Source organism: Pseudorasbora parva, chromosome 11 (assembly GCF_024679245.1).
Source record: "Pseudorasbora parva isolate DD20220531a chromosome 11, ASM2467924v1, whole genome shotgun sequence".
Classification (NCBI taxonomy): Eukaryota; Metazoa; Chordata; class Actinopteri; order Cypriniformes; family Gobionidae; genus Pseudorasbora; species Pseudorasbora parva.
Genome location: NC_090182.1, coordinates 46910183 through 46937187, shown reverse-complemented (window position 1 = coordinate 46937187; position 27005 = coordinate 46910183). Strand labels below are relative to the sequence as shown.

Here is a 27005-nt window from a genome sequence, read left to right as displayed (position 1 = left end):
TTAGAATCCCTGTTGGATTTTACAGGGATTTTGGACCTCACTGAACTCATCTTACTCAGCCTGTCTGGAGCGCTAATAAAGATTCCAGTCATATTGCAGGCGAAGCGTTGTGTGTTTTTAATGGACAGTAGTTGTGCACTGTGCAGGTCCAGCGGAGGAAAGTTCAGACATTCTTTCCTGTTGGCAGTCCGCTGTCTAACCTAGTTAGCGCACAAGCACACACACTTTCTCTGAACTTTCTCCTGTCACTTTCACTCGTAGAGGAAAAACACTCCCAGTTTTTGATTCAGGCAGAAAATCTGAAGGACTGCGCCAAACTATGACGCATCCTCTGCCTACTAAATTTGCTTCATAATTACCATGGAATTGTGTAATTGTCATTTCTGCAGATTAAAATTAATTGAAAGCTGCTTAAAGTACAGATATGAACGGGATTATTGGTTGGTTTGTGTTTTAATAACATAATGCTATTTTCATAACAGGTTGAAATAATATTGGATTGATAAATGGATTGATGGTTGACTCAAAATTGCTTGCTAACTAATTTAGTTTCCTGAGAGAACTTAAAACAGCACATTTTAATAAAGGCAGCGTCTATTTGCACTAAGCGAAAATAGTGATATATTCTATTTACACCATATAAAAGTAGCAGTTATTTTCCATATAAATAGTAATTACATGTAATTTATCATTTATTTTTAACAGATATATACTATTACACCTCAGTATTATTGTACATTAACATGATGCAATAATAACACTGTAAATTATTGTTTTTATTTAAATTAATAAATGTATTGCCGCCTTAAAGGACCATTAAAAGCCCTCCTTACACCTGTCCCTAACCCTACCACATTTAGAAAACTGTCTGGCAACACTTTATTATAACGTTCAGTTGTAAGTCATTTATAAGTGGTTAGTTAATGATGAACTAATCATTTACAAAATATTCATAAATGATTATCAAGTGATATGCTCACATTTTATAAATGTTTTGTAAATTCCATTACAAGTCATTTACAAGTGATTAGTAAATAATTAACTAATGATTTATGAAACATGACTATGCATTCATTAATGATTAATGAGTGATTTGTTAATTATTTTACTTATATTTAGTAGATTCAGTTATAGGTTATTTACAATTGATTAGTTAATGATGAACTAATGATTTTCAAAACATGACAATGCATTTACTAAATGTTACTAAATTGTCACTTTTTTGTATGTTTTGTAGATTCAGTTATAAATTATTTACAAGTTATTAGATAATGATAAACTAATCATTTACAAATCATGATTATACATTCATAAATGATTAAATATACTAACATTTTGCAAATCTGTGTTAAGTTATCTTTAAAAAAAATGCTCAGCATTCTCACTCTTTTTCAACGATGTTTATTACATACTGAAACTTAAAGGGTTAGTTCACCCAAAAATGAAATGTCTGTCATTAACTCCTCACCCTAATGTCGTTCCACACCCGTAAGACCTCTTGAAGCATCCAAAATACATGTGGGTCCAAAAATCACAAAAACTACGACTTTATTCAGCATTGTCTTCTCTTCCGCGTTTGTGTTCAATCCTCAAATAAAGATTCAAACGGTTATGAATCATGATTCGGATCGCGAGTCAAACTGCTGAAATTTCGTGACATTTTTGGACCCAAATGTATTTTGGATGCTTCAAGAGACTCTAATTAACCCACTGATGTCTCATATGGACTACTGTGATGATGTTTTTATTCCCTTTCTGGACATGGACAGTATAGTGTGCATACACTTGCATATGCTTATATTTTCGGAATATAAAAATATAAAAAATATATACTAAATATAAAATATCTTAAACTGTGTGTTAAGATGAACGGAGGACTTACGGGTGTGGAACGACATGAGGCGGGTCATTAATGACATCAATTTCATTTTAGGGTGAACTAACCCTTTAATGCATCAGTATACAGGAATATAAGAGCTGACCTGGGCTGGTTTTCTGCTGCGTGGGTCGGGCCGGGACGCCCCCGAGGGACAGCGTGTGCACGTCGATCCCGCCGAAGTCCTGCGTATTGTGCAGAATGACCTTCGAGCTGGACCCGTCGATCCGCAGAACGGTGGATGATCCGTTTCTCTGAAGCAGAAGTGTGTGCCACTGACTATCAGACAAAACTACATCTCCCACAATCCTCTCGACCTTCCCTGCCACACCGGCGTCAGACACGTACTGCAGGAATCCATTCTTCAACTAGAGAGAGAGAGAGAGAGAGAGAGAGAGAGAGAGAGAGAGAGAGAGAGAGAGAGAGAGAGAGAGAGAGAGAGAGAGAGAGAGAGAGAGAGAGAGAGAGAGAGAGAGAGAGGAGAGAGATTAGAGTCAAGGGAGGTACCGGTATTTGCTTTTAAAGAAAAACTACAGCCAACGGCCGGTAGGGACTACAGGCTTTTCCTCCAGGGTTGGTGACATTACCAGCCCCAATATTTACATAAACTCATTCTCCGAGAATATTAAATAAGGGGGCGAGTCCATTTTTTATTGCTTTATAGAAGAGTTTTTGTGGTATAGTTAGTAGGCTGGAGTGTTGCACAATGCAGACGAAATGCTGATATTTTCTTCCGGATTGCAGGACCACTTTGTTCAGCCTTCCTAGGGATGGGGGAGTTAGAGATCAATGGTTAATTTATTATATTTAACTTGGTCCCTCATCATTTTTACCCAAATCTCGCATTCTGTGCTGCACATTTTACGGAGGAAAGCTTCCACAATCGTCACGAGTTCAATGCAGGATTCGCACAACGGCTTGTCCTGAAAGATGGAGCAGTTCCCACTTTAAAAAACGGGCCACGGCCTGTGAGTGTGATTTATTTTTCGTCGATGTGTTTTCCTGTAATAGTTCGTATTGTTAAAGGGTCATGAAACCCCAAAACACTTTTTTGGAGATGTAAACAGATATGTATAGGCTTTACATCATTGAAAACACTAAGGGTACTCATTAATGGTATTCATATGTGAAAATAGTTATTTTTGCATTTTTCAGAGCGATTTCTGTCTTCCGGTTTGAAAAGCTTAGTCGGAGCAACGTCACAAATGCTGACGTCGGCACGGCCTTTTCGGCCCAAGTATGGGCTGCTGGGCACATGCTGACGTCGACCGCTCCGAGCGATTCTCGATATATATTCATGACATAAAGCTCATTCAGTCCAATCCCTGCGCTGTAGTATGCATACAAGATAATTTAGTTAATATGCATGAGACAGTCCCTTCTGTCAGGCTCGTCTTCCATCATTATTGTAGAGATAGGGTGGGGAAGTTTTGGAAGCAGCGTGCGGAAAAGTCACGGAGGAAAGCTAGGCGTTGTGCTGATACGAAATAACGTAAAGGGCGCCGAGCGAGCTGTAACCGGCGCCGTCTGTGGAAGCCTTTGCTACAAAGGCTCGGTAAAGTAAAATTCACCTGAGGAATCGCACGCCGAACCTCCAAGCGTTGACTATCTATGTCAGGAGTGCAAAATAACCAATCTGTAGGCTAATGAACAAAAGCCACGTCCTCTCCGTTTTATTTGTGGTCACAGCCATGCACTAAACCGCATGTGTTCGGGCTCTTAGTGAAACAGTGTGCTGCATATTTGGACAAATATAGATTTAGCTGCCGAGTGATAGACAGCGCGGATCGTCACGGCAACCCAGCGCGCGTCGCTCTGCTTCAGATGCGCGGTCAGCCTCAAACCCCTTCGCTTTTACCCCGATCTAGAATTACACATCTCTGTCACATCGCATGTCGGGTGGTTCACGTTCTCTTATCACGTCGGCGCGTTGTTCATCTTGCCAAACAGCGTGAATATTTGGACAAATATAGTTTTATCACGTTTGCAAAATATTTCGTCATGCAGAATAACATTTATTTTCATTTCTCACTGAATTATGCTGGTTTGAAGAGCTGAATGATTTGCGATCTCTGCTGCACGCCACTCATAGCTCTCTCATTCGCTGTACTCATCCCTGATTTAATCTCTCTGTGGTAAACTATGCCAACGTGAACCAAGAACATGTCTCAGAACCGCTGTAACTGCTGCTGTTGGTATCTCTAATCTTAATGCACCTACTGACACTCCCCTATTTATGCAAACTTTCCCTCTTTCCACACAATACCATCCCACCTTTTCACAGTCGACCACTCCTCTTTTAACAAGCTTTTTCAAATCGAAGGTGTGAAAAAACACCGCTGCAGCGGGGGGGTTTCATGACCCTTTAATTGTACGTTGTAGCAAAGAAGTAAACAAATGACACCGTGTTTGGCTCTGCAAACCCATTTGTTAAATGCTCATTCATACTTAACGTTATCCGACAAACACAAACGTTACAAACTGTTTTTAAATCTCATCAGCGAACTTGGAATTAGTGGAAATATTATTAGATTAGATTATTTTTCATGTATTTTTTTATCCACAGGCATGCTAAACATGGTTCTGTGTTTGATTTGGCTACTATAATAAAGTCAATGTTTAGTTTTGGTTTTGGCTATAATCGTTCTAAAAATACAAAAGGTGGCATTCAGTAGCGATCACTATAGATCCGCAGTCTTTACGGCAGGTAAAGGTAGAGGGTTTCCGAAACACGTGCACTAGGCAGTTAGCGAATCAGAACACAGATGGGCCAGCTGACCAATCAGAGCCCATTGTGTATTTTTGAGGGACCGGCTTCATAGAACCCAGAAACCATCAGACCGTTTATATAAGGAGAGACAGAGCAGTGTAGAATAAAGGTAAAATATATGCAAAATAATGACATTTTTAAAAAAAAATGAAGCATGGACAATGCAGTCCACAAAAACATTCACAAACAGCCTTCGGAAGAATGTGTTTTACCACCGCTTTAAATGAAAATAATTAATGTTGCCTTGGCAAATAACCAAAAGTTCTGAAATTACTAAAACTAAAAAATACATTAAAGATTAATAGAAATATTTAAAAACAAATAACAACAAAAAATGACAGAAGCACATAATGAAATTATTAGAAATTAAAGTAAACTTAATAACATAACTGAAATACGTTCAAGCCGAAATAAAAATTTAAAAACAACAGAATATAATGAATGAAATAAGTTCCAGCTGAGGTTTTAAAAACAAAATAAAGCACTCAAACAAAACTTACTATAAATGAAGTCTAAACATATAAAACATTAATAAATACTATACCAGTATATAATTAATACTAAAATAAGTCTCTGCAGTGCATCTATGATACCTTAATTCAACTGATACTCAAAGCTGGTAAAAATTCGGCAGCTCTTTTTCATCTCGGTTTAGTAGCAGATGTTTCCGCCGTGTCATGTGATAATCCGATGGATTCATTGCTGAAATGGAAAAATAATCTCGCTCGAAAAAGGAAGGGACAGAGAAGAACTGCAGCGGAGAGGCAAGCTGATTTAGAGCCCTAGAAATCTGGAAATGGAGCATCCGTCTTGCCAGATCTGAAGTGTGCGACACTGTGCGGTGATATACGGCGAGTGTGTTTGTGTCCTTGTGTTTGTGTGCTTTTGAATAGTAGCTCTCAGCGGCCTCACTATTCGCACAAGACGTCATGTTGGACAGCTGCAGTAAAAGACGAAGGCGAGCGGGTTCAGCCACACACTCTTAAAGGAAACCTCCGGTGAAAAATGACCCTAGAGGTAATTAACACATGGTTATGAGTAGATCGTTCTCTCGGATGCTTTTTAAGGAAAATCGAATGTAACGAGTTTTATCTCTAAAAACAGATTAGCTTATAACGTGAGTGTACGGGGCATATAATAAGTGAAATTAAACCGCTAGTTAATACCAATAACAAGGCTAAAAATAGCCTCACACTAACACGGCAGCATAATGAGGGTCCCTACATGCAAACCGAAGCATTGAGAACTTTATAAGAGTACAAACAGTTTAATAAGAAGACACTTTATAAAGACAGAACATTACGGATTTACAGACGGCAGCCATCTTGGAGAACAGTCTCGACGAGTCGAGCTACGAACGCTGTGCTAAGTGATGAACTGTGACTGTGAGTCTCATATGGGACGCCTTCTTCCCTTGTAGTTAGTCAACCATATATTTTAATTTCCATGTAATTAGATTTCACAAACTTAATTCCTATCTACCAGCTCACTTAGCACAGCGTTCGTGGATCGACTCGTCGAGACTGTTTTCCAAGATGGCTGCTGTCCGTATACGTGTAATGTACTATCTTTATAAAGTATCTTCTTATTAAACTGTTTATTAAACTGTTTAGTCAGTGCACGAGCCTCCAGAAAACAGCGGCCACGAGCACTGCATGATATCACAGACGCGTTCAGTGCCAGATCGCCTCTTATGTTACTCTACTAATCAACTAGAGATGCTCAATTTGTATTACATACAACAACTCAAGGTGCAAGAAAAGCCGCTATCTGCTGCCATCACTGCTGATATTTCGGGTGCGTCTCAAACGCATGCAATGACAGTGTAAACAAGTCACTTCTTCTTCAGCTTTTGCCTTGAGACTGGGGGTTGCCATCAACACGACTGTGGACACTAGCAGTCTGCATGTGTAATTGCACATTGACGTAGACAACAACTCAGAAGTACAAATGAAAACCAACACGTAACTTGCGGCGTAGAGGATACGGTGTAGGTCAAACGCAGAAGTATAAATAAAAACCAACACGTAACTTGCGGCGTAGAGGATACGGTGTAGGTCAAACGCAGAAGTATAAATAAAAACCAACACGTAACTTGTGGCGTAGAGGACACGGCGTAGGTCAAACGCAGAAGTATAAATAAAAACCAACACATAACTTGCGGCGTAGAGGACACGGCGTAGGTCAAACGCAGAAGTATAAATAAAAACCAACACGTAACTTGCGGCGTAGAGGATACGGTGTAGGTCAAACGCAGAAGTATAAATAAAAACCAACACGTAACTTGCGGCGTAGAGGACACGGCGTAGGTCAAACGCAGAAGTATAAATAAAAACCAACGCGTAACTTGCGGCGTAGAGGACACGGCGTAGGTCAAACGCAGAAGTATAAATAAAAACCAACACGTAACTTGCGGCGTAGAGGACACGGCGTAGGTCAAACGCAGAAGTATAAATAAAAACCAACACGTAACTTGTGGCGTAGAGGATACGGCGTAGGTCAAACGCAGAAGTATAAATAAAAACCAACACGTAACTTGCGGTGTAGAGGACACGGCGTAGGTCAAACGCAGAAGTATAAATAAAAACCAACACGTAACTTGCGGCGTAGAGGACACGGCGTAGGTCAAACGCAGAAGTATAAATAAAAACCAACACGTAACTTGTGGCGTAGAGGACACGGCGTAGGTCAAACGCAGAAGTATAAATAAAAACCAATGCGTAACTTGTGGCGTAGAGGACACGGCGTAGGTCAAACGCAGAAGTATAAATAAAAACCAACACGTAACTTGTGGCGTAGAGGACACGGCGTAGGTCAAACGCAGAAGTATAAATAAAAACCAACACGTAAATTGCGGCGTAGAGGACACGGCGTAGGTCAAACGCAGAAGTATAAATAAAAACCAACACGTAACTTGCGGCGTAGAGGATACGGCGTAGGTCAAACGCAGAAGTATAAATAAAAACCAACACGTAACTTGTGGCGTAGAGGACACGGCGTAGGTCAAACGCAGAAGTATAAATAAAAACCAATGCGTAACTTGTGGCGTAGAGGACACGGCGTAGGTCAAACGCAGAAGTATAAATAAAAACCAACACGTAACTTGTGGCGTAGAGGACACGGCGTAGGTCAAACGCAGAAGTATAAATAAAAACCAACACGTAAATTGCGGTGTAGAGGACACGGCGTAGGTCAAACGCAGAAGTATAAATAAAAACCAACACGTAACTTGCGGCGTAGAGGATACGGCGTAGGTCAAACGCAGAAGTATAAATAAAAACCAACACGTAAATTGCGGTGTAGAGGACACGGCGTAGGTCAAACGCAGAAGTATAAATAAAAACCAACACATAACTTGTGGCGTAGAGGATACGGCGTAGGTCAAACGCAGAAGTATAAATGAAAACCAACGCGTAACTTGCGGCGTAGAGGACACGGCGTAGGTCAAACGCAGAAGTATAAATAAAAACCAACACATAACTTGCGGCGTAGAGGACACGGCGTAGGTCAAACGCAGAAGTATAAATAAAAACCAACACATAACTTGTGGCGTAGAGGATACGGCGTAGGTCAAACGCAGAAGTATAAATGAAAACCAACGCGTAACTTGCGGCGTAGAGGACACGGCGTAGGTCAAACGCAGAAGTATAAATAAAAACCAACACATAACTTGCGGCGTAGAGGACATGGCGTAGGTCAAACGCAGAAGTATAAATAAAAACCAACACGTAACTTGCGGCGTAGAGGACACGGCGTAGGTCAAACGCAGAAGTATAAATGAAAACCAACACATAACTTGTGGCGTAGAGGACACGGCGTAGGTCAAACGCAGAAGTATAAATAAAAACCAACACGTAACTTGCGGCGTAGAGGACACGGCGTAGGTCAAACGCAGAAGTATAAATAAAAACCAATGCGTAACTTGCGGCGTAGAGGACACGGCGTAGGTCAAACGCAGAAGTATAAATAAAAACCAACACGTAACTTGCGGCGTAGAGGACACGGCGTAGGTCAAACGCAGAAGTATAAATAAAAACCAACGCATAACTTGCGGCGTAGAGGACACGGCGTAGGTCAAACGCAGAAGTATAAATAAAAACCAATGCGTAACTTGCGGCGTAGAGGACACGGCGTAGGTCAAACGCAGAAGTATAAATGAAAACCAACACATAACTTGTGGCTTGGAGGACACGGCGTAGGTCAAACGCAGAAGTATAAATAAAAACCAACACGTAACTTGCGGCGTAGAGGACACGGCGTAGGTCAAACGCAGAAGTATAAATAAAAACCAATGCGTAACTTGCGGCGTAGAGGACACGGCGTAGGTCAAACGCAGAAGTATAAATAAAAACCAACACGTAACTTGCGGCGTAGAGGACACGGCGTAGGTCAAACGCAGAAGTATAAATAAAAACCAATGCGTAACTTGTGGCGTAGAGGACACGGCGTAGGTCAAACGCAGAAGTATAAATAAAAACCAATGCGTAACTTGCGGCGTAGAGGACACGGCGTAGGTCAAACGCAGAAGTATAAATAAAAACCAATGCGTAACTTGCGGCGTAGAGGACACGGCGTAGGTCAAACGCAGAAGTATAAATAAAAACCAACACGTAACTTGCGGCGTAGAGGACACGGCGTAGGTCAAACGCAGAAGTATAAATAAAAACCAACACGTAACTTGCGGCGTAGAGGACACGGCGTAGGTCAAACGCAGAAGTATAAATAAAAACCAATGCGTAACTTGCGGCGTAGAGGACATGGCGTAGGTCAAACGCAGAAGTATAAATGAAAACCAACACATAACTTGTGGCGTAGAGGACACGGCGTAGGTCAAACGCAGAAGTATAAATGAAAACCAACACGTAACTTGCGGCGTAGAGGACACGGCGTAGGTCAAACGCAGAAGTATAAATAAAAACCAATGCGTAACTTGCGGCGTAGAGGACACGGCGTAGGTCAAACGCAGAAGTATAAATAAAAACCAACACGTAACTTGCGGCGTAGAGGATACGGCGTAGGTCAAACGCAGAAGTATAAATAAAAACCAATGCGTAACTTGCGGCGTAGAGGACACGGCGTAGGTCAAACGCAGAAGTATAAATAAAAACCAACACATAACTTGCGGCGTAGAGGACACGGCGTAGGTCAAACGCAGAAGTATAAATAAAAACCAACACATAACTTGTGGCGTAGAGGACACGGCGTAGGTCAAACGCAGAAGTATAAATGAAAACCAACACGTAACTTGCGGCGTAGAGGACACGGCATAGGTCAAACGCAGAAGTATAAATAAAAACCAACACGTAACTTGCAGCGTAGAGGACACGGCGTAGGTCAAACGCAGAAGTATAAATAAAAACCAACACGTAACTTGCGGCGTAGAGGACACGGCGTAGGTCAAACGCAGAAGTATAAATAAAAACCAACACGTAACTTGCGGCGTAGAGGACACGGCGTAGGTCAAACGCAGAAGTATAAATAAAAACCAATGCGTAACTTGCGGCGTAGAGGATACGCTGTAGGTCAAACGCAGAAGTATAAATAAAAACCAACACGTAACTTGCGGCGTAGAGGACACGGCGTAGGTCAAACGCAGAAGTATAAATAAAAACCAACACATAACTTGCGGCGTAGAGGACACGGCGTAGGTCAAACGCAGAAGTATAAATAAAAACCAACACATAACTTGCGGCGTAGAGGACGCGGCGTAGGTCGAACGCAGAAGTATAAATAAAAACCAATGCGTAACTTGTGGCGTAGAGGACACGGCGTAGGTCAAACGCAGAAGTATAAATAAAAACCAATGCGTAACTTGCGGCGTAGAGGACACGGCGTAGGTCAAACGCAGAAGTATAAATAAAAACCAACACGTAACTTGTGGCGTAGAGGATACGCTGTAGGTCAAACGCAGAAGTATAAATGAAAACCAACACATAACTTGTGGCGTAGAGGACACGGCGTAGGTCAAACGCAGAAGTATAAATAAAAACCAACACGTAACTTGCGGCGTAGAGGACACGGCGTAGGTCAAACGCAGAAGTATAAATAAAAACCAACGCGTAACTTGCGGCGTAGAGGATACGGCGTAGGTCAAACGCAGAAGTATAAATAAAAACCAACACGTAACTTGCGGCGTAGAGGACACGGCGTAGGTCAAACGCAGAAGTATAAATAAAAACCAATGCGTAACTTGCGGCGTAGAGGACACGGCGTAGGTCAAACGCAGAAGTATAAATAAAAACCAACGCGTAACTTGCGGCGTAGAGGACACGGCGTAGGTCAAACGCAGAAGTATAAATAAAAACCAACACGTAACTTGCGGCGTAGAGGACACGGCGTAGGTCAAACGCAGAAGTATAAATAAAAACCAATGCGTAACTTGCGGCGTAGAGGACACGGCGTAGGTCAAACGCAGAAGTATAAATAAAAACCAACGCGTAACTTGCGGCGTAGAGGATACGGCGTAGGTCAAACGCAGAAGTATAAATAAAAACCAATGCGTAACTTGTGGCGTAGAGGATACGGCGTAGGTCAAACGCAGAAGTATAAATAAAAACCAACGCGTAACTTGCGGCGTAGAGGACACGGCGTAGGTCAAACGCAGAAGTATAAATAAAAACCAACGCGTAACTTGCGGCGTAGAGGATACGGCGTAGGTCAAACGCAGAAGTATAAATAAAAACCAACACGTAACTTGTGGCGTAGAGGACACGGCGTAGGTCAAACGCAGAAGTATAAATAAAAACCAACACGTAACTTGTGGCGTAGAGGACACGGCGTAGGTCAAACGCAGAAGTATAAATAAAAACCAACACGTAACTTGTGGCGTAGAGGACACGGCGTAGGTCAAACGCAGAAGTATAAATAAAAACCAACACGTAACTTGTGGCGTAGAGGACACGGCGTAGGTCAAACGCAGAAGTATAAATAAAAACCAACACGTAACTTGTGGCGTAGAGGACACGGCGTAGGTCAAACGCAGAAGTATAAATAAAAACCAATGCGTAACTTGCGGCGTAGAGGACACGGCGTAGGTCAAACGCAGAAGTATAAATAAAAACCAACGCGTAACTTGCGGCGTAGAGGACACGGCGTAGGTCAAACGCAGAAGTATAAATGAAAACCAACACATAACTTGCGGCGTAGAGGACACGGCGTAGGTCAAACGCAGAAGTATAAATAAAAACCAACACGTAACTTGCGGCGTAGAGGACACGGCGTAGGTCAAACGCAGAAGTATAAATAAAAACCAATGCGTAACTTGCGGCGTAGAGGATACGGCGTAGGTCAAACGCAGAAGTATAAATAAAAACCAACGCGTAACTTGCGGCGTAGAGGACACGGCGTAGGTCAAACGCAGAAGTATAAATAAAAACCAACACGTAACTTGCGGCGTAGAGGACACGGCGTAGGTCAAACGCAGAAGTATAAATAAAAACCAACGCGTAACTTGCGGCGTAGAGGACACGGCGTAGGTCAAACGCAGAAGTATAAATAAAAACCAATGCGTAACTTGCGGCGTAGAGGACACGGCGTAGGTCAAACGCAGAAGTATAAATAAAAACCAACGCGTAACTTGCGGCGTAGAGGACACGGCGTAGGTCAAACGCAGAAGTATAAATAAAAACCAACGCGTAACTTGCGGCGTAGAGGACACGGCGTAGGTCAAACGCAGAAGTATAAATAAAAACCAACACATAACTTGTGGCGTAGAGGACACGGCGTAGGTCAAACGCAGAAGTATAAATCCGCCTTTACCCTGAGGCTGGTGTAGTTGTAGCTCTCCTGTGCGTGCAGAAGTGTCCCAGATCCGCTGCGCGTGCGAAACTTCAGCTCCAGACTGCTGTATTCCTGCACGGGTCGGCCCGGATCCCGCAGCGCTCGCGCCAGCAACACGTCCCTCTTGCGGCTCTGACTCAAGCTGTAGTCCAAACGTCCAGAACCGTCCAGAGAAAGAGCCGTATCTGCTGAGATGTCTGAGAGAAGCACACAATGAGCGCGTTTACATGCACACCAGTAAACTGATAACTCACAAATATCAGCTTATTGAAATAACCAGTTTTCCCCGTTCACATGCAAACCAGTAAACTGACAACGCAAGTAAACCGTGTTTACATGACTTTATTAATAAACCGGGTTATATCAGTGACGTCAAAAATAATAATGTCCGTATCTGACTCTGAGTTTTCCTAATGTTACGCCAGTTGTGATGTTAATAAAGCGTGAGCTGGAGATTTACAGCTCATATTATCCCTCATCAGTTCTGCAGCGTTTCGACTGAACCTCTTCTGCTGCGTGAGATGAGGACACATCTTTATAATGTTCTGGGTCTTAAAGAGTCTGAGTTTGTGATATATGTCCTTATTTCAGCCAAAACGCTCGCTCTGTCTGGATGTGTTTAAATCTGCTGTAAGTTTGTGTTTTTGTCTCCTATCACACATGCGCTCTTCAATAAGCCGACAGAAAGCAGGTTAATGCGTTTAAATGCCGCGCGAAATAAGAGGCAAAAAAATCAGAAAATACTGTCAACAGCTGGGGGAAAAACACATTTTCACCATGTTTTTAGGAATAAAATGTTGTCTAAATAAGTGTGAATGATATATGAACAAATCCCTCACAGCAAATCTTCAGAATATAGATATGAATAAATAAGTTTTGGTTTATTTAAGTGTTACTAAAGTGGAGAAAATACTTTAAAGACATAATTAAAATCTGTAAGTGTATTTTGAAAATTATCTTTCCTAGGCAAAATGGCCCAAAAAATTAGAATTGACCAATGTATGAAATATATAGAATAATATTTATATAGCAGATGGCAAAAACTCACATTTGTCACAGATGGGTCCAGTAAAGCCCTCCGTACACTGGCACTGCTGCCGTGACCACATGTCCAGACACGTACCACCGTGTCTGCAGGGCTCGGCGACACACACACCCTCTAACCTGGGACATCTGTCAGCCAAACACACACAAAAACCTTCAGCGGGAATATCTCAGCTACACAAGAGTCCAAGATTAGCATAAGTGCAAAAGAGCTTCAATCATTTCAAAGCAACAGTCACCTGAAATAAAATCAACACTATTTAAACTGCTCCAGAAAACTCACACACAACCCTCAAAAACAAGAATTCAGCCAGCTGGAGACAGCATTCATTCATGTGTGTGTGTGTGTGTGACCTGTCTAGGATGCCATGTGAGGACAGAGCTTGAGACGGTTCCAGCGGACGTCCGTTGACAGCGAACTCCATTATGCACCCAACAAAGTCGTGAGTGGCCACCTGACCTCTGCGATGCAGGAGGGCTTCGATCGAGCGAACGCCGCCAACAGACAGACGGTTCGGCTGGACGTCCAGAATCCTGAGAGATGAGACAAAATCATCAGACAACAGAGCACAGCACTCAGCTTCCAGAAGAGAAATGGATGTCCAACAATAATGAGACAAATCTTTTAAACCAAAAGTATAATGCTGTATTTTATATATTATAATGTAAGCTTGTATGTATGTATGTATTGTTGTATTGTATAATGGCCTTGTCATGATGTCTAAGACAAATTTCCCAGGAATGGGACAATAATGTATATTCAATTCTATTCTAAACCAGACTGGCCGTAAGAAATAAGGTTGGACATATACATCTGTGAGTAAAAAAAAAAAACTTAAGGTAACTAACTACAGATAGGAATAAAACTGTAAATTGTGGTATATGTAAGTCCGGCTGAAGTGGAGAAAATAACTTTAAAGGTATGCATTGAATACTGTAAATAATAATAATAATATAAATAATACTGTGATAATGATCAGGTTTATGTATAAAGTTGGGAAACTGTACAAATAGTGAATAAAAACAGAATGCATTGATGTGGAAGTTTCAAATTATTTCAATATTTTATTCAGAATACAACATAGATGACAAATCAAATGTTTAAACTGAGACAATTTATCATTTAAGGGAACAATAAGTTGATTTTAAATTTCATGACATCAACACATCTCAAAAACGTTTGGCCAAGCCCATGTTTCCCCGTGTGTGTCATCCCCTCTTCTTTTTATATCAGTCTGCAAACGTCTGGGGACTGAGGAGACGAGCTGCTCAAGTTTAGGAATAGGAATGTTGTCCCATTCTTGTCTAACACAGGCTTCTAGTTGCTCAACTGTCTTAGGTCTTCTTTATCGCATCTTCCTCTTTATGATGCGCCAAATGTTTTCTAATGGTGAAAGATCTGGACTGCAGGCTGGCCATTTCAGTGCCGGATCCTTCTTCTGCGCAGCCATGATGTTGTAATTGATGCAGTGTGTGGTCTGGCATTGTCATGTTGGAGAATGCAAGGTCTTCCCTGAAAGAGACGCCGTCTGGATGGAGCAGATGTTGTTCTAGAGCTTGGATACACCTTTCAGCATTGATGGCCTTTCCAGATGTGTAAGCTGCCCATGCCACACACACTCATGAACCCCAGACCATCAGAGATCAGCTTCTGAACTGAGCGCTGAGAACAGCTTGGGTTGTCCTTGTCCTCTTTAGTCTGGATGGCGTCCCAGTTTTCCAAAAAGAACTTCAAATTGTGATTCGTCCGACCCCAGAACAGTTTCCCACTTTACCACAGTCCATTTTAAACGAGCCTTGGCCCAGAGGAAACGCCTGCGCTTCTGGATCATGTTTAGATATGGCTTCTTCTTTGACCTGTAGAGTTTTAGCCGGCGACGGTGAATGGCGCGGTGGATTGTGTTCACCAATGTTTTCTGGAAGTATTCCTGAGCCCATGTTGTGATGTCCATTACAGTATCATTCCTGTATGTGATGCAGTGCCGTCTAAGGGCTGAAGATCACAGGCATCCAGTTTGGTTTTGACCCTTGACCCTTACCCACAGATATTGTTCCAGATTCCCTGAATCATTGGATGATAATATGGACTGTAGATGACGATAACTTCAAACTCTTGTCAGTTTTTCTCTGAGAAACTCCTTTCTGATATCGCTCAGCTATTGTCCGCCGCAGCATTGGGGGAATTGGTGATCCTCTGCCCATCTTGTCTTCTGAGAGACACTGCCGCTCTGAGAGGCTCTTTTATACCCAATCATGTTGCCAGTTGACCTAATAAGATGTAAATTGGTCCTCCAGCTGTTCCTTATATGCACATTTAACTTTTCCGGCCTCTTATTGCTCCCTGTCCCAACTTTTTTGGAATGTGTAGCTCTCATGAAATCCAAAATGAGCCGATATGTGGCATGCCATTTCAAAATGTCTCACTTTCAACATTTGATATGTTATCTATATTCTATTGTGAATAAAATATAAGTTTATGAGATTTGTAAATTATTACATTCCTTTTTTATTCACAATTTGTACAGTGTCCCAACCTTTTTGGCATCGGGTTTGTGTGTATATATATATATATGTGTGTGTGTTTCTCACCAGTCGGTATGAACGGCCACATTGCTGACAGCACAGTATCCTGGTTCCTGTTCCTCTCCACACAGATCAACAGTGAGAGACGCCGCCTTTAAAACAACAGACGGACGGACGGACAAACAGACAGTCAGCTGAGTTTAATGTTTGTGTGCAACAGGGAAAGTTTCTGCATTTATGACCATTAGACTGCTGCAATAGCTTAATTTGACTGTATTCGACATGTAATAACAGTGTCGAAAGTAACATTCACATGTCTAAATCAAACTAAAACAATGTTGGAATGTATTTGTGAAATAAAGTACATCAATACATTTTGTGTATTTGTTGAGTATAAACTATAATCATAAGCCTACAATACTGCACTGCAAAAAATGCTCTTCTTACTCAGTATTTTTGTCTTGTTTCTAGTCCAAACATCTAAAAATTCTTACATTAAGAAACATTTACTAGATAAGTACAAATTATGGTCTTTTTTTTGGGCTATAAAATAACTCAAAATGAAGAGAGTTTTTGCTTAAAATAAGATCAATAATCTGCCAATGGGGTGAGAAAAATAATCTTAATTCAAACAGAAAACAAGATTATTTTTCTCACCCCATTGGCAGATTATTTATCTTATTTTAAGCAAAAACTCTCTTCATTTTGAGTTATTTTTCCCCAAAACACGACAATTACTTTTGCTTGTATAGTAAATACTTCTTGTTTTAAGAATTTTTAGATGTTTGGACTAAAACAAGACAAAAATACTAAGTAAGAAAAACATTTTTTTTTTGCAGTGTGTATTTGTGTATTGGAATGGCTTTATCATTTAATACTATATTTCATGAACCAGTGAAGCTCCTCGAATGAAACTTTCCTAATACTCCAGGATAAAAACGACACCCAGATGCTGGTGAATAAATTACCCCAAGACATTCTACAATGATCGGTCCTGTCCTCTCCGTGCTTTATGAGTCCCAGGAAGAAATCTGGGAGAAAAACATCTCCGAGGCGCAGCAGCGAGTACAAAGACGTGACATCATACAACAGCACAACCTCAACGTTCAGATAATACTGACACTTCACTTCCGCTATGGAGGAATTTCAGCCTATAAAAAGAAAATCCTGCAGGAACAATGGAAACAGGTCTTGTTTGTGTTCTGGAGCTCGGCTAAGCGCTGATACAGACGACTTCCTGCGCGGCTCGAGCGTCTGGGCATCGCATTAATGCCTCCCTGCACTTCAAAAAGACTAAACCAGACCACAACGCACTCCCTTTTCCAGGAGTCACATGATGCTGAAAACCTTTTCTAACAGAGGAAACGATTGCATTTAATGGATAAATAAATAAATGACCATCAAATGCACTTTAACGGTGTCACTTTAGCTGTGACAACTTTGGGCTGTAAATGCTTTAATCCAGCACACTGCATAAAAGGCTTTTCTTACTTAGTATTTTTGTCTTGTTTAGTCAAAATATCTAAAAATTCTTACATTAAGAAACATTTACTAGACAAGTACAAATGATTGTCTTGTTTTAGGGGAAAATAACTCAAAATGAAGAGTTTTTGCTTAAAATAAGATAAATAATCTGCCAATGGGGTGAGAAAAATAATCTTGTTTTCTGTTTGAATTAAGATTATTTTTCTCACCCCATTGGCAGATTATTTATCTTATTTTAAGCAAAAACTCTCTTCATTTTGAGTTATTTTCCCCAAAACAAGAAAATTACTTTTGCTTGTCTTGTAAATACTTCTTGTTTTAAGAATTGTTTGATGTTTGGACTAGAAACAAGACAAAAATACTGAGTAAGAAGAGCATTTTTTGCAGTGCAGACCACGACAGTCTGAAAATCTGGACCCAGAGCATTCTCCGAGTATTTAAATATATTTGGCTGCTTTTGTGGAGGGTGTTTGGAAACACATGCAGCGTGTGGGAGTGCGAGTAGATTTCTAATTTTCTATTTATAATCCATCAACCTCCTATGTTGCAACACAGAAACTCGAAGCAAGTGAAGAGCAAAGCCGTGGCTGTAGACCAGCTCTCGATAAACTCTGACTCTCCTGTAAACAGAAAAACCCTGAGCTTGAGGCGGCGTGCCAGAATCCAACGCATCTGGCTGTGGGGTAAACTAGGACATCTTAACTAAACAAAAGTACCCTTGACAGTCAGAGTTCGGTTCTCTCCACGGGGGAAAACAAGGGGCCATGTATGACTTTAACATCTGCTCAAGCTCACGTCTAGAAAGAAAAGACAGAAAAAGGAAAACGGCCCTACAGAACCACCGAAGTGACCCACATCCGCTTCTCCAAACACACAGATCAGGTTCTCTTTATTGCACCGTAGGGGCTGGGTTCTCATGACACACGGCCTTCAATGAGGCCCACAACATTTTCAGCCTATTTTTCAGGGAACATTCACACAACGGTAAGGCGTTGCAGTATTTACAGACAGCTGTGATCTGACTGTGATCAAAGATTTTAGACTATCCCAGATGCATAAAACTCAAACCAAAATATCAAGAAGCCTTTTAGTAAAGCAGCTGAACCAAAACACTTTCATTTCCAGCAAACCTGTGAAATCACGGAGTACAATTCAGGAACTTCCCCAGATAGCAAGCAACCATCGAAAAAACGTTAAATCAATGTTAATGTGTCAGTGTTAACCGCATTAATCAACATCACATTTGGACCCATAATTAATGTTGAAACCTTTTTACATTTCATCAAAACATCAATGGTAAATGCATTGAATCAGTGTTACAATGTGTTGGTTCAACATCATGAAACACAACAACTACAACTAAAGCCAAACAGAAATCAACTTAAGATAAAAAAAAGACAATAAATATCTCTACATCTCAGCAGAAGTTCTTTTTGAGAATTAAGAGAGGTTTAGATGTTGATGTTTTATTAAAAATATTTGGTCACCATTATGGTGATCAGTGTTTGCTTTATTAGCGCAGTTTGACTCTTGGCTTTTTATATGAAAGAAAGCCAGAAACAAAGATGATCAGGTGATATAGTTAAATGATATAGATTATTTAATCTGATCATCTTTGTTTTTGGCTTTATTTAAACAAAAACCACAAACTCACATAAAACGCCAAGAGTCAAACTGTCCAACTCAAGCAAACACTGATCACCATAATGCTGACCAAACATTTTCAATAAATCATCAGTATCTAAACCTCTGTTAATTCCCAATAAGAACTGCTGCTGAGATCTTGAGATATGTATTGTCTTATTTTATCTTAAATTGATTTCAGGCTGTGTGGCTTTTAGTCCGTTTTAGATGTTGTGTTTTATTTTCTAAGAGTGCAAGCATAATGTTCAACCAACCTCACATTGTAAAATAGTTTCAAAGCCATAACCATTGATTTTTGGATGAAATTTCAACATCATTTCAACACACTGCGGGTGTACACTGCAAAAAATGCTTTTCTTACTTAGTATTTTTGTCTTGTTTCTAGTCCATACATCTAAATATTCTTACATTAAGAAGCATTTACTAGACAAGTACAAATTATTGTCTTGTTTGGGGGAGAAATAACTCAAAATGAAGAGAGTTTTTGCTTAAAATAAGATAAATAATCTGCCAATGGGGTGAGATAAATAATCTTGTTTTCTGTTTGAATTAAGATTATTTTTCTCACCCCATTGGCAGATTATTTATCTTATTTTAAGCAAAAACTCTCTTCATTTTGAGTTATTTTTTCCAAAAACAAGACAATTACTTTTGCTAGTCTAGTAAATACTTCTTGTTTTAAGAATTTTTAGATATTTGGACTAGAAACAAGACTAAAATACTAAGTAAGAAAAGCATTGTTTTGCAGTGTAAACGTGCTGTTGATTCAATGCAGTTAATATTGACACATTAACATCGATTTAACATTGTTTCGATGGTGGCTTGCTATCTGAGTTCCTTATAAACGATTGATAGACAGACAGAAAGGACTCACCATTCCTGCCCTCCTGGCGATGACCGTGTGAAATTGTCCGTCTGAGATCCTGATGGTCGTCATGAGCTTGTAAATCCCACTTCCCAAGTTAAACGAGAACCTCATTCTGCCTTCAAAGATCTCAAGGGCCAAGAACTCTGCCTTGTCGCCGGTCTGGTTGTCATGATTGTACATGAGCAAGGCGTTTTCCTTCAACGTGGCAAACTTAATGTAGATGTAGTTGTTGTTGGGGTCGAGGCTGGGGAACTCCATGTAAGAGAGCTCCTCGAATCCATAACTGTTCAGTTCGCAGTGCTTTCCAAACACACCTGCAGAGGGAGAGTGATTTACTGTCTGTCTGCGGGGAAGGAATTTCTTGCAGTGAAAAATTCATGGCAACCCATGACATTCATGGTACAACACAAAAAAAAATAAAGTTGAGCATTTGCTGTATATGTGTCAAATGACAAATTCACACTGCAATTCATTTTCTGTAATCTACAACACATTTGTTTCAGTCTCACACACACACGGTCCAGAATTAATAGCAGCATTTGTAGGACCTTGAGCTAGTCCTGGAGCTGAAATGATGACTTACCAAAAGGACAGTGACAGTAATAGCCTTCCACCCGGTTCTGGCAGGAACCCCCATTAAAACAGGGGTTACACTCACAGTAATTGATGATGGAGTCACAGGTTTTCCCTGAATTCATGAAACAACACCAATGAAAACAATGAGGTGAGCATGACACACAAAAATGACTGTTCTCACATGGGGCTCCCAGAACCCCTTGTGTTTTTTTCTCTCTCACACATCTCTTGAGCACTTTATCTTTCTAATACAAACAGTTTGAATTCTTACACCTTGTAAATGGATCCACATTTCTAAGAAAGAGGGGCTGAAAGACTATCATGAAGGTATAAGCTGATACATCATTCTGGGAGACCCATAAAAAAAGGTGCTGATATAAAACACACATGAATACACTGAGGATTATGACAACAACAGGATGGCTGGACACACAAATGATCAAGCATCAACTTAAGTTGAGATCTTTCCTTCTCCCTGAATATGGTGCTATAAAACAAATGGCATGAAGGACGAAAAAATTCCATCACCACTAGCAAAACAGGACGTGTGGGGTTCAACTAAAGTGCATGCACACTACTGTAAGTCAATAGGTGTAATTCTCTAGCAGACCCATTTATCTGGGGCCTCCGATGTGAATGCACTGCAGTCATTTGTTATGATCAGAATAAAAAAAAGATTCATAATGACTCAGAGCCTCCATTTAGAAAACAATGTCCAAAAGCTACAGCCAACACCTGCCCAAACAGAGCTGATTCAAAGTTATTCAAAGTCAACCATAGAGCCATATTCATACACATAAACAGATTTTACAGTCATGTAAACATTGAGTATTTAACAAAAACTGACATGGCTCCAGCTAGCTAACAGTATACTTTACAACATGGGAGATGCTACATTCATTTTTTTCTACAAGTGATCTGCAGATTTAGTTTTTTTCCAAAGCCAGATGCTCCTCAAACTCTTTAAAGTGACCAAAAGTGCATTGCACAGGTGAAACCTAAAAATATCCTTATTAGGCTGTGAATTTGATCATCGCCTTTCATTAAAGTAAACATGACAAGTTGATCTGCATCATAGCTGATACCTCCCAGTCTGTGACCCTAATGGCAAACTGCTTTTGGCAAAGGCCACTGTATGCTTGGGTTATAACACCCCTCCAATTACTTAGAAGCAAATATTTTTCTTGGCCTAAAATGTTAACAAACTTGTGGAAGCTGCCTGTGTGCGCCTTGACTAACATCTGTGGTTGTGTTACTGGTAAGTCTATGATACACAGGGCAACTTTTGAGCAATGTTGCCTGGCAATGTTGCTGAAAGATGCTGCTTGGGCACTTTCCCATTAAGAATGGGCAACAAATTTCTATCTGTATATCGGAAGATAAATTTGTTGCCTATTCCCAATGGGAAAAAGCCCAAAGCAACATCTTTTAGCAAAATTGCTCAAAAAGTTGCCCTGTGTTTCATCAGCTATAAAGTGCAAATGATGAAAGACTATACCTGCAAATCCAGATTTGCACAGGCAGTTAAAGCCCCCGGGGAAATTCTGGCACAGTGCCCCATTCTGGCAGGGGTTCGAAAGGCACTCATTGACGTCCCTTTCACAAGCCATCCCAGTGAAACCGTCTGGACAGGAGCAAGAAAATCCGCCCACCAAGTTGTGGCAAGTTCCACCATTGTGGCAAGGTGTTGGCTGGCATTCGTCAATGTCCATCTCGCAGAGGGCACCAGCATATCCGGGCCTGCAGTTACAGGCATACGGCTGTAGGGGGCGATTGGACACAAGTATGATCGGGATGCTCTCCTCAGTCTTCATGTCTGGTCCGACACCCAGCCGCCTCTTGCAACTTCCCCCATTTTGACAAGGATTGTGGGAGCAGGGATCATGGTCCACAGAGTCGATCTTAACTCCACTTTGTCTGTGAAGAATTTCCTTAATGCTCTGGAAGAAAGTGGCCACTCCACTTGGATTGACGTACTGCCCGTGTCCACGCTTGACTGCTGCCATCAAGAAAGTGCTGTTGTTGAGTTCAAACAGCCCATAAAGCTGCACTCCGGTGCCTAAACCGGCTAGCTGTGAATTGGCGATGCGCAGGAAACTGAGGTAGTGATTGGTGAGGAAGTCGCTGGCGCTTTGGGAGATTACACGTATCAGGATGCTGTTGTCCACTGTGGCATTATTGAATCCAATGAAGAGGACACGCACATGGCTATTGACGGCTCCATGGACGCCATCACTACTACGCACAGATAAATCAAAAGTGCCATCTGTGGAGCGACTGTTTGAGCTGAGGTCGCAGGTACCTGTGGGAATGCTGAAGAGGGAAGCCGCTGGTGGAGTCAGAGAACACTGGAACGTGTCATTTATATCTGGATCTTGTGGCTTCACCACCCCCAGTGATCCTCCAGGGAACATGTTTCCAAAATAATGGACATAGATCTCTACAGAGCGAGACTCGGAGGGATTATCATTCTGATCATTGACTTTGATGTGGACAGTTCCGGTTGAGGACATCTGAGGAATACCAGAATCTTTGATTATCACAGAGAGGTAGAAATCACTTATCTGCTCCCTGTCTATCTCCCTGCTGGTGGACAACTCTCCAGTATGGCTAAGGGTGAAGTAGCTGGATGCTGCTCCAATGCTGACAAGGCTGTAGGAGAACGGGCCTTGATTTGGAGCAAGATCTGGATCACTTGAACTTAGTGTCATCACTGGTGTTCCTGGCCTCTGGTTCTCCATCACCTCCCCACTTGTAGTGATCAAAGTCGGTCCATTATCATTAATGTCCTCCAAAGTCACAATTAAAACGGCACTGCCAGTGGCAGCTGGAGAACCAGAGTCTACTGCCAGGACGGTGAGGTTGTAAACTGGGATGGTTTCCCGATCCAGTTCTGATGCCACAGACACCTGTCCTGTCTGAGGATTGATGGTGAAAGTACTTCTTTTATAATTGGCAGCAATGGCATAGGTGAATCTGCTCCAGCTAGGGACAGAATCTGAATCCTCAGCACTGACGAATGTAACCAGGCCTCCAGGAGACAATCCCTCATTAACCTGAACATCATAGAGTTCCTGGGTAAATACTGGAGGATCATTGGCATCTAGAACTGTAATGTTCACAAGCACCTCATCAATATCTGCCCCTCTTATGCCTCCTGCATTCTTAGCTAAGACTTTGAGGGAAATCTTTTCTTCTTTTTCACGATCAAGTGGTCCTGAGACGTAGATCTGACCTGTCTTTTTGTTAATGCTAAAACCCCTTTTTCTGCTTCTGCCAAAAATCAAGTAATACACTACACCGTCTTCTCCCAAGTCTCTGTCACTAGCGAACACCTCCCCAATGACCGTGCCTTTAGGTGCCGCCTCGGAGACCTCAAAGTAGTATTGTTTTGACACAAAACGAGGTACGTACTCATTAGCACCTTTCAGCTGAATGTTAACATATGCAAAGCTGCATCGTTCTTCATCTGGAACGTTAAAGGCTTTGACAGTCAGGTGATACACCTGTTTAGCTTCATAGTCCAGGAAGCCTTGTGTGGTGATGATTCCTGTGTTGGGGTCAATTATGAATAAGTCGCTGTCTGATGACTGAATGACATATGCCATCAGAGCATTTGGCCCAGAGTCTTTATCCGTTGCATTCATTTTTACAACAGTAGTGCCACTGGGGACGTTCTCCTGCACGACTGGGAAGTACTCAACTGGGTCGAACACAGGAGGGTTATCATTTATATCAGTAACATGGATGTTAACCGTAACATAGCTCGTCTTGGCAATCCATCCTCCATCTGTTGCAGAAACTCTGATTTCATGCTTTTGTTTTGTCTCATAATCCAGTGGCATTGCTAGGGATAAAACACCCGTTTGACTGTGAACTGAAAACAAGCCGTCGTCATTGCCTGAGGAGATACTGTACGTAATTAGGCCATTCATTTGCTTGTCCTTGTCCTTATCTCGTGCTGATAGGGTGCGGATGGCTGTGCCGACAGCCAGTCCTTCAGATACAGTGACTGTTACTTGGTTCTGGGAAAACTCTGGAGTGTGATGGTTCTCTTCTGTAACAGCTATTTTGACTGTTGTCCTAGCGGACAGAGGAGGGTTCCCTTTGTCACTTGCTGTTATTTCTAGCAAGTAAACTTTATTAGTGTCTGCAGTAAGTGAGGACGCTACTGTAACTGATCCAGTTTGTTTATCCAGGCGGAACTTGCTGGAACTGTTGCCTCCAGATACTAAATACTCTATTTCAGAGTTCAGGCCAAAGTCCTTCTGATCATGGGCTGTGACTGTAAGGAGTCTGGTGCCAACTTTTACACTTTTAGTGACAGGAGTAAAGTAAAAAGAAGATTCAAACATGGGTGGGTTATCATTGCTGTCAACAACATTTATGATAACAGTGGTTTCGCTCATGAGCGGCTTGATGCCTCTGTCTGAAGCGGTGACGATGAAACTATGTCGGTTTACATTGACGTTACTGTGGCCACTTGAGTTTTGATACCTTAGCTGCTGTTTAATGAAGATCTCACCAGAGCTGGAGTTGATTCGGAAGTACTCTGTTTGAGATCTGATGAAGTAAAATATTTTACCGTTGAATCCCTCGTCAGGATCTGTGGCAGAGACTTGAGTCACAACGGATCCGACCTCTGTCAGCTCAGGATAGTCTAGGTAATATGACGGCTTGCTAAATCTTGGAGCATTATCATTCACATCTGTCACAAATATTGTGACATCTGTGCTAACCGCCCATCCTGAATCATGCGCTGTGACTTTGGCAATATAGTGATCTGTGTCTTCTCTATTCAGAGGTCTGCTGATAGTGATGTCTCCTGTGCTGGGGTGGATTATGAAGGGAATACTTGCATCGCTGATGGAGTATCGGCTTATGGCGTTAGCCCCTGCGTCCTCATCGGTGGTGGTTACTCGGGTCACAGTGAAGCCAACTGGTGCATTTTCAGGTACAGTGGCACTGAAGATTTTGGAGAATCTGGGAGCATTATCGTTAACATCCAGAACGCTGATCAAGACTTTGACTGCCGTGCTTTTCGGAGGGCTGCCTCTATCCGTCGCCTTCACCCTTAAAGAATACTGAGCGGCCTTTTCTCGATCAAGTGGTCGTGTTGTGCGGATTTCACCAGTTGCACGGTTGATGCTGAAGCTGTTTTCTTTGTTGCCATCAATGATGGCAAATTCCAGTTGCCCGTTTGGTCCACTGTCCTGGTCTAATGCCGAGACTATGAGCACACGTTGAGGTGCGAGGTTTTCTAAAATCTCAGTGTGGAACGGCTCTTGCTTGAAAACAGGATGGTTGTCATTAACATCCAGCACTGCAATCTCTACTTTCTCGTAGGCTGAATAAGGAGGAAAGCCTTGGTCTCGAGCCTCTATCCACAAGACATACTTCTCAATATTCTCATAGTCCAGAGGATTTTTGATTGACAGCTCTCCTGAAAGTTGATCTATGTGGAACGCATTGTCCAGGTTTCCACTTGCAATATAGTACGACAAAGGACCTGCCCTGGGCGATGAGCCGCTCACCTTAGTCACAACAGTATTTGTGGGTTGGTTTTCTGGGAAGGTGAAGGATTTCTCCTTGAGTTTAATATGGGGAAAGTCTCCTCCAGTAACGAAGCGAACTGTAACTGTCGTGCTGTCGGTTTTGGGGTTGACACCTCCATCTTTTACATGGACTGTAAAGGTGACCTCTGAACTCCCTGTGAATTTTTCATTGGCAGTGATGGCACCTCTGATCGGGTCTATCTTGAACTTTTCTGAATTGCGTCCGGTGAGAGAATAGTGAAGTTGAGCATTTGAGCCAAAATCTTCATCTGTTACTGTTACCGCAAAGACCAGTGAGCCTGCCAAAAACAGAACAGAAGTGATTAGATGGTGATCAAAACTCATTGAAACCATGAACTCATGCAACAGACAGAGGTGGACAAAGTGCACAAATCTATTACTTGAGTTAAAGTAAAAGTTCTGCTGGTCAAATATTACTCCGTTACAAGTGAAAGTTGTAAAAACAGATTTTTACTAAAGTAAAAGTACAGAAGTATTTGTTTTCAAAAGTACTTAAGTATCAAAAGTAAATTTTCTTTTTTATGTCAACGCATTGTTTTATTATTGTTGTATAAATGCACATTATGCCATCATGGTTTAAGCCAGTCAGTGACGCTCCATCTGACACACTAGCATACGACTAACTTAAACTCATTTAAATACTTGTAGAAAAGTTATAAAGCTCTTTATAAAGCTGCTGTCACTTTAAGGCTGAATGCACGGATCCAATACACTGATACACATCTGATATTCTCTACACTCTACATAACTTTACACTTCTCTTTCTCCCAGATATTTACTTTTGTAACATTTTATAAGACATGTATCAAGTGTATGCCAACTAAACTAATCTTGAATTTAAAAAAAACTGAAACACACTTTCAA

At 41.5% G+C, this 27005-nt stretch overlaps 1 protein-coding gene across 1 annotated transcript in view; it reads right to left on the bottom strand.

The window, feature by feature from the left end:
• fat4 (FAT atypical cadherin 4) overlaps positions 1-27005 on the bottom strand; it is a 116067-nt gene that overhangs the window by 10771 nt on the left and 78291 nt on the right. Inside the window, exons 8-15 of the mRNA XM_067456378.1 lie at positions 22064-26419; positions 20573-20677; positions 19996-20303; positions 16059-16144; positions 13824-14003; positions 13474-13598; positions 12405-12622; positions 1983-2244 (exon numbers count right to left, since the gene is read on the bottom strand). Coding sequence (XP_067312479.1) covers positions 1983-2244; positions 12405-12622; positions 13474-13598; positions 13824-14003; positions 16059-16144; positions 19996-20303; positions 20573-20677; positions 22064-26419 — 5640 coding nt within the window. The remainder of the gene's footprint in view (positions 1-1982; positions 2245-12404; positions 12623-13473; positions 13599-13823; positions 14004-16058; positions 16145-19995; positions 20304-20572; positions 20678-22063; positions 26420-27005) is intronic.